Source organism: Epargyreus clarus, unplaced genomic scaffold (genome assembly GCF_041222505.1).
Source record: "Epargyreus clarus isolate Ecla_fem2 unplaced genomic scaffold, WU_Ecla_fem_2.2 ptg000035l, whole genome shotgun sequence".
NCBI classification, from domain to species: domain Eukaryota; kingdom Metazoa; phylum Arthropoda; class Insecta; order Lepidoptera; family Hesperiidae; genus Epargyreus; species Epargyreus clarus.
The window spans coordinates 1,839,849-1,856,266 of record NW_027332240.1 but is presented as its reverse complement, the minus strand read 5'-3'; the positions used below and the strand labels follow the sequence as shown (position 1 = coordinate 1,856,266).

General features: G+C 36.2%; 1 protein-coding gene across 1 annotated transcript in view; it reads right to left on the bottom strand.

Moving 5' to 3' along the window:
* The window catches only part of LOC140756706 (uncharacterized), a 32,929-nt gene extending 20,537 nt beyond the window's left edge, over nt 1–12,392 (bottom strand). Inside the window, exons 1-2 of the mRNA XM_073092260.1 lie at nt 12,244–12,392; nt 4,076–4,270 (exon numbers count right to left, since the gene is read on the bottom strand). Of these exons, the coding sequence (XP_072948361.1) occupies nt 4,076–4,270; nt 12,244–12,392 (344 nt within the window). The remainder of the gene's footprint in view (nt 1–4,075; nt 4,271–12,243) is intronic.
* Between the last annotated feature and the right edge of the window lie 4,026 nt (nt 12,393–16,418).

Here is a 16,418-nt window from a genome sequence, read left to right as displayed (position 1 = left end):
TAACTCGTTCATATTGCACAACTAACTAGTAGTACAATAAAATAACTGGCGCAAGCGCAGTAGCGTTTTCAAACTATAATTCTGTGATCGAACGTATACACTGTAAGACGCAATTGAATACACTGCAAACCAAACTAGTCAAATAACTACTCGTAACGATCATGCAGCGAGCGACTGCGAGAGCGTGCTATAACAAAATAATGGCTCGCTGCTCTCGCTCTAACAGTTGCGCGCGACGCTCTTAATAACTACCTAGCAAACGACAAGTAGGTACATGGACTCGCGCGCGTGTATGCGTTTTTAAAGGCGCAACATCATTATAATGTGTAGTTATGAAAAGTAATCTTGTAATCGTGATTGCAACTACAATTAGTAGTTAGTGGGTGTTCACGTTGACTCGCGGGCGCGTTCACGAAATATCAAACATATGACGTGATATCCAAGTGTTCACGTACGGACAGAGATTAGTAAAGATTACTCCTTTTTTTTTTGTTAACGATGGGGAAACGTTCAAAAGGTGCCGTGGGAGCGACACAGGGTTATGTGGGATTTTTACCGCACTAAAACCCCCCCGGTGGCCGTCCTCTACGTTGCCAAGAGGACTCTGGGATCTCTTACGGAACGCAACCGGAGTCCTCTTAGCGCTTAGCCCCGTCGGGTTCCGCCCAGGCGAGCGTGCCGCTCTCTCTCGTCTGGGGTACGCGACGGTATGCGACCACAAACCGCCGTTCTCCCGGGGTCGCTGGCCGGGCGGTTCGAGCTCCCACACTTGCCGCCCGCAACCCCCGAAGCCCCTTTCAGTCGCCTCTTGCGACAGGCAGGGGATACCGTAGCCCTATTCTGGTCCCGGAACTACAGGGACACGCGCTAACGCCTGGCTGCCAACGTGAACACGATCTCGCGACGTCTACCGCGCCCGCGCCCGCTTCCGCGCCCGCGCTCCAACGTGAACAAGCACTTAGTAATCAAAATGTTTAACTTTTTCCTACGATTACTTTGTGTAATTTGCAGTTATACTGATTATTATATGTAATCGTAGTTAGTAATCAGTAGTTAAATTAAATTTGCCCAACACTGGACAACTGCCTATGAACATCTGTAGTCAGCTCCATAATATAGATATAGACTAATGGAGGATCCGTGTCTTTATCTAAGGACTAAGATAGTTAATTAGTCGGCATCCACTTCTGTGGCGGACTAAGGTCGTCGGAGGCCCAGGGCGGAAAGTTGAGGAGGCCCCCAAAAGTGTAAAAAGTTTATTTGTTTTACAAAATGACAAATGTGTCATAGTTTTTTTTTTCGCTGAGAGACTATTCATAGATTGTTTGGGTCTTTTTTAGCAGCTCTATTTGGAGGCCTCCAGGATTGGAGGCCCGGGTCGGACCACCCCTTCCCTCTCCCCCTTAAGCTGCTAGAGATCCACACCCTTCCAAATAAAGAAGAATTGCTTCAAGCTAGATATATACCTGCATGATAGAATAATGAAACCTTGGGAACAATAAAATTAAAATTAAAAAACACACCATTCTTTATTGTCCGACTGCAGTAAAATGTAATTACCCCGACATTCCAAATGTAAGACTTATTTTAATAAGCAACGTTCTACCCCTTACTACCCCTCGGAAGTCACGCAAGTGTGGACATTCGGTTAAAAATTATAGCTAGCTTTTGTCCCCCGACTTGTCTACCTGCTGATAATGGTTTTTTAGATATTTTTAAATATGCTTTTCTGTGATTGTCAGGTGATGATTATTAAAGAATTTCCCAGTGATATACACATAAATAATAAATAAGTACTTAAGTTTGAAACAACACTTTTTATAGAATTTCAATATTATGTAAATTTAGACTTTGGAGGCTTGAGGATAAAAATATACATTACCCACTATAATTTTTGCTTATTAGAAATTATCAAATTTCGATTTTTGTAACGTTAAAATTGTGTATACGATTTATTTATTAATAATTACAGTCATGATGACTATTCGTCAAAGATGACTTTTACCTCAGATCCTATATGAATTAATTGAAGAGTTACCTATAATATGTTTGGTATAGAGAGACTTATTTTAATTACAGAAAGTGACATCTTAGTAAGGTCAGTGATTGTACCTCATCGCTTATAGAAATCCGGGTTTAAGAATACAAAGACAATTTTTAAATGTTTTACGTAAAACCAGAGACAATTTAGAGAAATATGTAACGTAGAAAATAGTACATTACAATACGAGGACGAAAAATTTTTTTCTGACAAGTGCGAGTTTGCAGGCCGAGCCGCAGGCGAGGACTGCAATCACACGAGTCAGAAAAACATTTTTCGTCCGCGTGTTGTATAAAATTTTATATTACGGGGTCGGAAATTGGGGTTTTGCGCACGCGAAGCGTGCGTAAAACGTCAATTTACGCACGCCGTGATATAAAATAATCTTTATATCACGGCGTGCGTAAATGGACGTTTTACGCACGCTTCGCGTGCGCAAAACCCCCATTTCCGACCCCGTAATATAAAATTTTATACAACACGCGGACGAAAAATGTTTTTCTGACTCGTGTGATTGCAGTCCTCGCCTGCGGCTCGGCCTGCAAACTCACACTTGTCAGAAAAAAATTTTTCGTCCTCGTATTGTAATGTACTATTTAATAAAGTCGTATTTTTAAATCACAAGCAGACAGATGTACCTTCTTATTGTAATATTTGAAGGGTGAAATTAAGGCTGTAATAAAAATAAAGCTAAACCTTGACCCAAAACGTAAAGTTGTTCGTAAACACGAAATAATTAAAATAATGTTTTTCTTTCACTCATAATTTAGTTAGAAATGGGACTGGGGGCCTACCACCATGTTTTAAAAACCATCATAGTTGAGGAATTTTTATTTCCTCCTTAAAACAGTAAAATATTCCGTCATACACAGTTGAACCACAGTATAAGGATATCTTTATACTGTGGTTGAACTAACTTAAACCCTTATTAATTTTTCGCTTATCCATTGTATAAAACCAACTGAAATTGTCATATTTTGCTTAAAAAATTAAATTTCCTGCAAAAAAAGTAAAAGTATGATTAAAATAATATTGTTTTAAGAGATGGTAGTAACCTCCCTGGACTTACCACCTTTACCTAAGTATGTAGTATTGTGATGGGTGTCAGACAAAAAAAACATAGATAAAGTTTTGGAATAAGATATTAAAACAGTAAATAATTAAAGCATGAATCGATCTCTCACACAGAGGGTTCTGTATTACTTTTTTTGGATATTTCGTTATTATGTTAGTCTTTATAGTAAATACATTGTGAAAATTAAAATTATCCTCTTATTACAGTTTAAAAACACCGGTATGAAAGTACGAATTAACCATTTTTATATTTAACTTTTTTATATTTGAAAATGCTATTAAAATACTATTTTGTATTTTACTAGAAAATTCGGCGAGGCGTTGTCTTACATTTCTTATCTGAGCGTAGAGTAAATAGGGTTTTCCATGGAATTACCTAATGAAATATTTATGTTGATATGATTTTATGCTTAATGTGTTCTGGTTTGAAGGGTGTGGTGAGGGAAACATACTTTTCCGAGGCCTTCCAGCTTAGTCCTTAGGGATAGCGGCGCAGCGGTCCACCTCAGGTAGGAAAATAATCTTATCCAGGGTTGATTACAGATGTGCATGGGCGGCAGTCACTTACCATCAGGTGGACTGCAAGTCGAACTCGCACACGGAGGGTTCCGTACCATCAAATTTCTTATGATTTTTTTAAGTATTTATTATTAAAGCAGCGAATGATGTAAAAACATTGTGAAATTTGAACTCTACCTATTACGGTTCAATAGATAAAGCGAAAAATGTCGAGAAATAGATATTGTATGGCAACGCCTATTTACTTTCAATTTTTTTTATTGTTAGTATTTGTTGTTATAGCGGCCCTTTATACATACTGTGTAAAAAAATCAGTTGGCTTATCTATTATGGTTAATGACATAGAGCCCTGTGACAGACGGACAGACAGCTGAGTCTTAGTAAGAGGGTTCCGTTTTTACCCTTTGGGTAAGGAACCCTAAAAGATAGTGGTATACTAACCAGTGTGAGTACAGCCCTTGCACAGCAGCAGAGCGTTGCTGCGGCAGCTCGTACCGGCAGCGCGCACCGCCGCAGAAGAGCGCGCATTGCAACGCAGCTGGTGCGCTGGTTCGCACGCGCTCGCTCAGCGCGCTGTATTGCGCTGAGGGCGGGTGGTTGATGCGCCGACGCGACTCCCGGCTCCTGAGGATGGTTTACACAGTTGAAGGTGGTAGAATCTTGTGATTCGACTCCGGCGGCATTACCGCCACATCTATTTCTGTATCATAACAGCTGCGTTAAACGCTGCTATGTTCTCGTTTGAAGGGTATGGTAAGGAAAACATACTTTTCCGCTCAGTCCTCACATCTGTGGCCGACCTTAGGTAGGAATATCTAATCCTATCTGGGGTTGATTACAATTGTCCATGGGCGGCAGTATCTACTTATCATCAGGTGGACTGCATGCTCGTCTGCTAATTCTATATTATGTAAAAAAAATGCTTTTAAGTATGTAATTAGGTATTGTCGTTGTTGTCGTCAACCTATTACTATCTCACTCCTAGGCACGATTCTACCCCGTCTCGATCGAAGTGTCCAAGATTCATCTCAGTCACCTCTAATTTTTCAAAGTTATGTGCTACACAGAAATTAATTATCATTTCTTTTAACGGTGAAGGAAAACATCGTGAGCGAATCGTTTTTGAGAATGCCACTAGGCATTAAGTTCGCCCTTTGTAACCACTAGGTTTACAATAAAGTTTAAATAAATAAAAAAATCTGGATACGTGTAACATATCTTTCAAAAATTTCAAAGGTATGTGAGGTCTACCAATACGCACTTGGCCAGCGCAGTGGACTATGGCCTAAGCCTTTTCATTCCGATCGGAGACCCGTGTCCAGCTGTGGGATGGTAATAGCTTGGTGATGAAGTAATTATATGAATAAATGAATGATTCTGATTGAATCGCATGCAAATTTATTAAATTGATTATGATTAGTCTGTTCCACAAGACCTTAAGTAAGCGACATGACTAATTTTTACTAATTTTCATTGACATGAATTCTGTTTGAAAATTAATAAACCATGCCCAAAGTGCACAATGGGTTAAGGGAGGAGGTAGGTAACAGTCATAGATCAAGCAATCTGTCAGACAAAGTAATTAATCACTAAACGTTTCTATTTTCTGCCATAAATCAAAAAGCTATTGAAATTATTCTAGGTTTGCATTCACGGTTCATGTAAGCTTGGTTTTTACGTCAAAATTGTTTTGTGACACGGTATTCTGTCGTTAGTGCTTAAGCAATCACATAATCTATTACTAGAACGCTAATTGCTAAAAATGTAGGCAGAGTTTTCAATGGAAAGCTATTTTTACCCTTTTTTATTGCAGAAGGTAATGTTTCTCGAGCGTACCTATGATGTATGTCTCATTCTTTGGTAAAACCTATAGCCTAAACGGCTTGACGCTTTTTAAATCACGGGTGTCGTTATCTTACCTTACCTTCCTTTCCTACCTTCCTTACCCTTCCTTCCTTACTTTTCCTTTACTTACTTACTTTTACTTTTCCTTTTACCTTACCTTATCTTACGTTACCCTTGTATCGCGAAATTTAAATTGTTCACCAAAATGAGTTTTTTTTTACTTTACAGATGCTAGGGGTTTTATTTTATTTAAATTATTTCTTCCAATCCCCAATATACTTAGTGTGTCAAATATAATTTCATTTTTCTATACCATCTGAAAATGAAAACTAACCTGTCCAAGAAGTGGAAGCGGCGAAAATTTTCAAAATTGATGCTCGATTTACGACGATCCTTGTTAAATTTCACTTTTGACATTATGTGACGATTAATTATAATTATTATTCTTAATTTAGTTTAAATTATAAGTATTAATTAATTAAGTAATTATTATACTTATATATTATTATATAAGTATAATAATTAGTTTCCAAAGTACATAAAAAACTCCATCAGAGTTCATAGCGCGGATACCGTAAGTAATTTTTTTTTTGTTTTTGTGGGAGAAACAACAATTTGTCTAATTCATTAAAAATTTGGTACTTTTTTCATATTTAGGGACCCGTGGTGGAAACTAAAATTCCCTGCGCGAGAAATCACAGGAATACAATAATATTAAACTGAGTTACACAAGACCGGTAAAGTTAAGAAGGAATATTTCACTGAATACTTTTTTCATTGTCCTTAAAATGTTTTTCGGTGGACTTACAGTCCAACACTGCTATGAATAAAAATTTATCAACCGCTCACATTAGTTGCAGTACGGTCTGCAAATAAATTGTAGGTTTTTCCCATTCCAAAAACAAAGAGTTTTATCTAATTATCATTTGACGTTTTTTAATGAAACAAAGAATAAAACTAACTATCATTGCTTTCAACAAGTAATTAATTAAAAAAAATCAAAAACCCGACTGCACCAAAAAGGCTGAAGTAGAATTTCCAAAAGCAGTGAAATGGGCATTTCATTATATTTATCCAGAAAGCCAAATACAAAGTTTCATAGTAGGTGTCTGCTTCAAAAACGAAAGATGTTCAAACAATATTATCCTATTTTATCCTCGTAGTGCTCATTTACGCTATATAAAGAACCTATGTCTAAAATTCCAGCACGCTTAAGTTCAGCGGTTTCCCTTTGCGTTGATCTCTGGCACAGCAACTCACTCATTTAGTCAGACAGTCATCTCGATGTGTATATAGAGTATACTAGCTGACCCCCAAACGTTGTGTTGCCATATAATAAAAAAATGTTAAGGGTGAACAACCCTTATCACTTAGGGGTAAAAAAAAATAGATAGTGGCCGATTCTCAGACCTACTAAATATGTATATAAAATTTGGTAAAAATCGGTGAAGCCGTTTCGGAGGAGTACGGTAACTAACATGAGAATTTTATATATAAGATATATTATATATTGTATGTGTAATCTCCCCTTAATTTCCTTTCTTTTGACACCCTACTCGATAGGTTTGGTTAACTTTTTATAAAACGCTTTTTTTAAAACTATTTCGCAAAAAAATCCACCATTTACGGTCTATAAAATATATAAATTCAGTAAATCAAAGTTTCGGTCATTATTTTACCTCGTTAGAGGTAGTATTTCATTATTTTTATCCAACAAGCCTGATACAAAATTTCATAGTGTTTGCTTCAAAATTGACGATCGTTCAAATGAACTTTTAACCCTTATTTTACCCTCTACGAGGTTGATTTTTCAGAGGGGGAAAAATAAGTGCGTCTTTGTTCCTATCCAGAAAGCCAAATACAAAATTTTATAGTAGTTGCTTCAAAATTAAAGGATTTCAAAATAACTGTTTTCCCCCATTTTACCCTCTTAAGGGTAGAATTTCCAAAAGGCCTTTCTTAGTACTTATTCACGCTATATAGAAAACCTATGTGCAAAATTTCAGAACTGTAAGGTCCTTGGTTTAGGCGGTACGTTGATTTCTGAAAAATGAAAAAGTCATTTAGTTAGTCAGTCACCTTGCTGTTTTATATATATACAAATATGTTTTTATAATCTCCGTTTAATTTCCTTTCATTTGGTATCCTACTCGATAGGTTCGGTTAACTTATTTTTTTAAATGTGTTACTATTTCGCGCCAAAAATCCGCCATTTTGATTTTTTTTACTAACACCTATCTAAGGACACTCGGGTCATTGAGACAAATATAAGGACACCTTAACTGTTGAAATTCATCCAGGCGTTTGTTAGATCGGATCAAATAAAGAAAGACAAACATACAAGATACGCGCGAAAAACATAACCCTTCCTTGGCAGTCGGGTAAAAAAGCTTTCATCTTATACTTTTTAATTTAAATTCATCTGCTCCTTCTCTTCTTCTCTTCTCTCTCTATTTTTCAAAAATATTTTTAGATTATACTTATATATTATTATTTATTTGTATTAAACGAGCATGCAGTCTTTCTGGTGGTAAGTGGTAATGTCGACAACAGATGTGTTACTTACTACTCCTGATGTCTAAGTTGAAACGCCTCAGATAGGTATGTCGCCTTTACAACACCTTTCTAACCAGAGCCATAGATTAGTAAAGATACTTCGCCGCCTTGAAATTGAATGAAGCCACAAACGGCTTATTTTAGTAAGTACTTTTTTTTTAATCCTGGCAAATAAAAACATTTTTAGAGAAAATTACGAATAAATAACGAATACTGCGTAATTTACGTAATAAATAAACAATTATTTCAAATATTTTAGGGACATTTTAGCACGGAGACGTGGCAAAACTTTTTTACGCAACTATTTCAATTCTCAAAACTGGGTACATTTTCTTGTGAGTAATCTTTACTAATCTATGATCAGAACAAATCGGGGCTTAACACTGCTGTTACTGCTGCTGGACTGAAATCTTGTTTCCTAAAATTGTGGAAAAAAGGCAGGGGTTGCTTGATTTTTTTTCACCAACCTCCCAAAAAAAATGTTTTTTTTTTCGTGCAGTACTTACGTGCATGAAGGACAGTAAACACAGCGTTGGTAAATACTGTCTATATGACAACCCATTAACAATTCGAATGGAGTGGCCATTTTGTTTCGTTCGCGCCATCACGCGATGACTATGACATTAAGGTACTTTGTTTAATAACTTATTATGTTTAATATTCCCTAGTTTAGGTAATGTTAGGGCCATTATTCTATCACGTTGAAGGTGGTAGAACCCTTTATGGTTCGACTCCGGCGGCACCACCGCTACACCTATTTCTACCTAATAGCAGCAGTGTTAGGTGCTGCTGTATTCCGTTTTGAAGGGTGTGGTAAGGGAGATAGACTTTTCCGAGGCGTTCCAGCTTAGCCCTCAGGGGTAGCGGCGCATTTGTGGCCGACCTCAGGGAGGAATATCTAATCCTATCTGGTGTTGATTACAGATGTCCATGGGCGGCAGTAGCACTTACCATCAGGTGGACTGCGTGCTCGTCTGCTATTCCTATATTATAAAAAAAAAACGTTGAAGGTGGGAGAACCCTTTGTACCTATTTCGACTCTCGCGGCACACTATTTTTGCCTCATAACAGCAGTATTAAGCGCTGTATTCTGATTTGAAGAGTGTGTTAGGGGATATGAACTTGCAACTTAGTCCTCAGGGGTAGCGTGCATCTGTCGACCTCAGGTAGGAATCTAATCTTATCTAGGGTTGACTACAGGTGTCCATAGTACCAGTACAGTACAAATCCTAGTAACGGGCAGAAATTGGAATCATTACCACGCTTTTATTAGCTTGACCATGTATGTATGTATGTAACGGAATCTTTGAACGATCCGATTAATTTAAAAATTTGAACACATGTCACAGACTTGTGACAATAAACGATTTTAATATTTTTCCCATTCTCCTCATTAAGATTTTCCTTGTGCGATTTTAGCGTGGTTTTTAGTTTTTAATCTATATTTTTATTTTTTAAATTAAAACCTGACATTTTAATTTACTATGCACAGATTAAACGTAAAGATGGCGTGCGTGAGCTCTTGTATTATTGTGAAAATTGGAAAAATTATACGAAATTAACTTGTTTCAATACAGATAGTAATTCAAAAGCGGCACTATCTCCTTCTCACTCATTCTCTATAACACGTGAGCGAGAAGCGTATACAAAAGCCGCCATTTTGGATTAATATCTTTATTGGAATTATAAATGGCACGCAATATGCGTGTTGCGTGTTGGCCACTGGGTCAAGTATGAAGAATTGGGACACATAATATTAATTGACAAACATTAACAACAAAATTTAAGATTTAAAGGACGATTAATAAACTGTAATGATTTTAAATTAAAATATTTCATATTATCTGTGAATTATTGATAAAAATATAAACTAAATTAGAGATTTAAGCAACGTGATTTAAAATTAAGTATCTGTGCAATAACATTATTTATAATCTTTTAATATTTTGAAATAAAATATCGCCATGACGACGCATGCATGCATGTTTACTATCTTTTACTTATAATAATCCTTACTAATATTATAAATCCGAAAGTAACTCTGTCTGTCTGGTTGTCTCTTCTTCACGCCTAAACCACTGTACCGATTTTAATGAAATTTTGTACAATAGACTATCTTTGTAACCCGAGAAAGGACATATGATAGTTTTTATGTCGGAAATCCCACGGGAACTAGGGATAGCGATCTAAGATCGATTAATCGGAGAATCGATCTTTTGGACCAAAAAGTCTATCCATTTGATCTTGAGTGATGAACGTGATGAAAGTGATGAACTTTAGCCAAGTGTTGTACATGAGCCCACGAATTTTTCAGAGTTCGTACGATTTTCGCCAGATGGCGCCACTGTCATTCCAATGAAGGTACGAATTATCAGTTTTATGTATGTTAGTATGCCATATTATTTCTTTTTGGGAAAAAAACTAGTAATTAATAAATGTCCAACCAATGCTATCAGATTTTTTGCAAACATAGGTACACGCTGCGAAACAAAACTCTTCAAAACAGAGCATATCAGCGTTTAACACTGTTGTTATGAATCAAAAATAGGCGTCGTGGTGCCTCCGGAGCCGAAAAACTAAAGACTTCCACTTTTAGGTTACTTCCATTAAGTACACAGATGAGTAAAAATACTTCGCCGCCTTGAAATTGAATGAAGCCACAAACAGCTTATTAGTAAGTTCTTTTTTTTTCTTGACTAATAAAAACATTTTTAGAGAAAATTTACGAATAAATAGCTAATACTGTGTAATTTACATAATAAATAAATAATTATTACAAATATTTCAGGGACATTTTAGCACGGAGACGTGGCAAAACTTTTTTACGCAACTATTTCAATTCTCAAAACTGGGTACATTTCCTTGTTAGGAGTGAGTAATCTTTACTAATCTATGGGTTTTGACGACCTTTTTTAGCAACTATATTTGGAGGCCCCCCAGGATCGGAGGCCCGGAGCGGACAGCCCTTCCACCCCCACCCCCTTAAGCCGCTAGAGGTTATACGGCAGAAATATATGGTGGTGCCTTTGGAGTTGAACAACGACTGGCTACCACCTTTAGATTACTTCCATTCTAACTTTTTTACATTAAAAAAAACGTACAATCTTCGCCAAACAATAACTTTCTTCTCTTTCCTAAGGTTAGCACGAAACATACATTTGTACTCTAATTATTACCCTCATTCTCAATTAAACGTGGTAGCTGATTTCGACGAATGTCGTGACGAAGATTAGTTTCCACGTAACCCGGAAACTATTACGAAAGTACCTCAGAATTACAGGGTGGGCTTTGTCCAAACAATATTTTTATTCAATATTAACTGATGCAGTGATTTCTTTATGTTGATTCTTTATTTTTCTGTATTACAAGGAGAAACGTAAGTAGTAAAAATGCATATTTTGGCAAAGGGAGATCTCCCGCCGGGCTAGGTGATCATGCCCGGGGAGCGGTCGAGCTCCGACAGTCTCAGTTCGGTGCTTGTATATATGCAAGATGTTTAAAAAACTTCGATAGCGTGATTCAGAATACTCGTGGCGCCATCTCTTGACGGGTAGCGGGAAGTCGCCACAGTACTAACATAGTTAACCTGATGGTAAATGGCTACCGCTGCCCATCTGTCATCAATCCCAAATAAGATTAGAACTCTACCTAAAGTCGGGCATAGATACGTCGCTACCTCTGAGGATTAATTTGGATTGCCTTGGATAAATATCTTCCTTACCACGCCCTTCAAACCAAAACCCAGCAGCGCTGAATACTGCTCTAATTAGGTAGAAATAAATAAGGAGGTAGTGCCTCCGAAGTCGAAACATAAACATTTCTATTTTACCATTATAAATTTCTTATTGATGCATTGATTCATTTATTCATTCAATTATTCAAATTCAAAATATTGTAGTTTGACTGTTCAATAGTTTAATCGATGGATTAAACTGTTAAAGAATAATAACCATTACATCGTTTAATTATTTATTATAATATATATTTTAATTGTTTATTTGTTAATTGAGTCATTTATTTTATTTTTGTTCAAACATTCGAATTTTTCGTATAAAAAGCATATTTTAAACTACTTTCTACAATTAACGTGCCCACATTCATACGACACATTTATATTTTTTCATTCATTCAACCATTCATACCTACTTACGAGTATATTCATTCATTCAGTCATTCGTTCTTTGTTTAAAAGTATAAAATAATCTTACCGCGTCTTCCCATTGTTCCCGAGTTCAGGTGCCACCTTCCGCCGCAGCCTTCGCCGGCACAACCTGGCGTAGAAGCGGCCGCACGTGAGCCTCTCCCATAGAGGACAAGGCCTCTCCTCTTCACTACTCTCTGTTACTTCTCCGTTCATTGTTTTATAAAGGCTTATTTCACACTAACTTTTAATATCAACTGTTCGTGGCTTGCCTGTTTTTATTAGCCTGAACTGTATGTATGTAGATATGTATGTATGTAACGGGATCTTTGAACCTGATTTATACCCACTTTGAACGGATGACAATATGCGATTTTACTAATTTGATCACATTCTCCTCATCAGGATCGCCAGTATTAACGATTTGTTTTGAGCAATTAAGCATGGTTTTTAATTGTTAAATTACTTATGATCATTAATGCAAAATCTCAATATTTTGACAAAAAATAATATTCATTTATACCACTAAATAAATAAACATTTGTTTTTCTTGGAGCAACATTTACTTCAAAGTTTACACGCTCGCTCAAATAAACAGAAAGAAAATTATTTTAAAAAGGAATCGAGCGAATCGAGCTTTGATATAATAAAAAATAAAAATAGCTTTAGAATAATCTATTTTTATCCTCAGGTTCTCCTTGTGGTGACAGTTTCGACTTTAATGATTGCTTTGCACATATTTGTTTATTACGGTCACGAACCGAACCGACTTTTTTACTTTTTTGGTAGTCTCGAGGGACGAAATTACCGAGTGTCATGGGACTGTGTTAGGGTTGCCACCCGTATACATATGTACTTAGTATTTTATGTGTTTTAGTCAAATGTACTAAATCTACTAATACAGTGGTTTCCAAAATTTCAAATTTCAAATTTTCCAACTGGGAACAAGAAATAAAAAAGTATTTAGAGCTGATATTTATGATTTGCAAAGTTTCTGTAAAAATACAATTTTTCTTAAGTGCCAAACCTAGATTGTGTTGAAGGGTCCGCCTATTATTTAGTTCTATTTACATTTACGGGTTACAGGTTACATGGACACCTATACAATATTGTAGATATCAACACAAAGGCATCGATCGAGACGATTGCTATAAATTATTTCTTATCAAGTTCCTTGCGCACGTGTTATTAATTAAAAATCATGTGTGCGTGAAAGGTACTGCCGACCCTTAGATATTAGGCTTTGGTCACAAGGGAACTGCTTAAATTGTTATTTTTATTAGGGTTTCGTATCCAGGAGGTAAAACGGAACCGTAATATTAAGTATCCGCTATTTGTCCGTCTATGACAGGTTATTACAGAGATTTTTCACAGTATGTAAATCCGTGTCGCTATAACAACAAATATCGTAAATAAAAAAGCTTGAAAATAAATACGGGTCGTCATACAAGAAACCGCCATTTTTGGACGTTTTTCGCTTTATCTGATGAATTGAACCGTAAGGTAAACAGTTCAAATTTTCACATTGCTTCTTCGTTATAATAATTCGTGGCGACGCATGCCGTCGCTACGAACGGTTTTCACATCTGCCAGGCGTCCCGTGACGGCTCACATTATTATTTTTTTATTTATTAACCTTTGTTACATCATGTTTGGTTCAATAAAGTATAAATAAATAGAATAAATAAATAAAAACTCGGGCCAGTTCGACTTGCACTTGGTCAATTACCTATCTAATCTTCAAAACGGTCCTCAGGGGAAGCAACCTTTACGATCGAGGTAATTTCTTGAATTGTTTAGATTATTATCAGGAAGACTCATATTTGCTTCTTTAAAAAGGCTAAGATTTTTATTATAAACAAGTATCAATTAAGCTTCCTGTCCAGCTGATGGTAATTGCCTGATGCCGCTTATGGACATCTGAGACCAATTCACCATTGAGGAGTGTGGTAAGTGAAAGCAAACTAATCCGAGATATCTCAACTTTGTGCTTAGGGGTAACAATGCACCTGTGGCCGACCTTTGGTAGGAATCTAACTAACCTAGATAGTATTATCTAGATTAGCTTCCTACCAGAGATAGGAGTAGCCATTTACCATCAGGTGGACTGTACTCGTATCGTGAGGAAACCAGCATACCTGAAAGATTTATAAAAAAAAAAATCTTAAAGGTATGTGAAGTCTACCAATACGCACTTGGCCAGCGCGGTGGACTATGGCCTAATCCTTCTCATTATGAGAGGAGACCCGTGCCCAGCAGTGGGACGGTAATGGGTTGATGATGATGATGATGATGGACTGTACGCATGCATGTCTGATACTCCTACATAATAAAAAATCACTTTCATGCACGACTTATTACCCAGGTTAAGTTAGCTTATAGCCCTATGTCCTATGTATTTAATCCATTTGTCCTCGAAGCTATACAATTTTAATGGATGATAGTCATGAAAATGACAGTCAGACATCAGAATATTGTAAATTGTGCATGTAAAGTGCTTTTGAATTTTAAATTTGAAACTGTTTTCATTGTTCTGTTAATTTCTGTTAATTCAAAATAAGTATATATTTTTCTCAAATTTAAAATAAGTAGTTACAGTAACTCGTGTATGTAAAATGCTTTTGAATTTTAAATCTGAAACTGTTTTCATTGTTCTGTTAAAATCCAAAATATATTAATTTTACTCAAATTCGAGACTTAAAATAAGTATTTTGTTGTAATCTTTGGTTGTGGATGTCGATTGACTTAGGTACATATGAGGCTATCATTTTAGGACTGGCAACCTGGTTTGATTGAGTTCAGTTATAACTCCTATTTTATAAGAAGTTGTTTACATACGACATAGATTAGTAAAGATTACTCACTCCTAACAAGAAAATGTACCCAGTTTTGAGAATTGAAATAGTTGCGTAAAAAAGTTTTGCCACGTCTCCGTGCTAAAATGTCCCTAAAATATTTGAAATAATTATTATAAATTATTTATTTATTATGTAAATTACGCAGTATTCGTTATTTATTCGTAAATTTTCTCTAAAAATTATTTTATTTGTCAATAATTCAAAAAAAGAACTTACTATAATAAGCCATTTGCGGCTTCATTCAATTTCAAGGCGGCGAAGTATCTTTACTAATCTATGACATACGAGTACATAGTCCATGCCTGGCAGTGACCACTGACCATCATGGGAACTGCATAAGTGGCATGCTAGCTTGTTACTTGAATCTTATAATATTCGCCAAGTATGAGTCGAACTCGCACATAGAGGCTTCTGTATCACTAAATGTTCATTATTTTTTACAGACGGACAGACAGCGAAGTCTTAGTAATAGGGTTCCGTTTTTACCCTTTGGGTTAGTTTTTTACCCTAAAAACATGGTAGGTATAAGTTAAGTTTTAAGGTGTTTTTTAAAGCCATTAAAGTATTAAATCATATTTAAAAAAAACATTAAAAATAAAGAAAAAAATCCTGAAATTCTTTACAGGTATCCTTCAAACAGTTTTTATAACTTGTAAAGCTGAAAGATCTGTCAAAAAATGCTCCGCTATTTCTAAAATTACCTAGAAGTGTCCGAACATAGGTTTCGTGTAGATTAGATAATGTTTTTTTTTGAATCACCACTTTTTAGATATTTATAAAATAGATTAATTTTATTAACGTTGAAACCGACTTTGTTAAATTATGTTTATATTGTTCTCTGGTTCTTACATTTAAAAGTTTTGATTCCACTTTGAAAATCACACTTTCCGAGGTACAAACAACTCACAACTCGTTAAAGTTAACTTTGCGAAAGCTACGCGCAATCTCAGTCAACGCTGCTCGGGTACTAAGAAATATTGACTACACAGCCCACAGCCCTGGTGGCAACCGCCCACTTCCCTTATAAAGGGGTGGGCACATTACCAGGACTGTTTTAGCCAAAGGGCCCTTGGGCATGCAAGGATTTGGGGCCCAGTTTGACAGTAATTTTGAACACAAAACTACGTTGCAGTTATTAGAAAATTTTGTTGATAGATTTAAATTTGTATGTTTAATAATAAACCAAACGTCACTAAATCATATTTTGGCTTTTCAGGGGTCCCGTGAGGTCGGCGGCCCTGGCCGTGGGCCCCAAGTGTCCTTATGGTAAATACTTAACTAATTACATTGTAAGAACAGAACTGTATATTTTTATTAGGATTTAATTTTATTTGGCGATCCGCCTGTCGGTGCGGTCACCATACCGGCCAGACAGATTTCTATA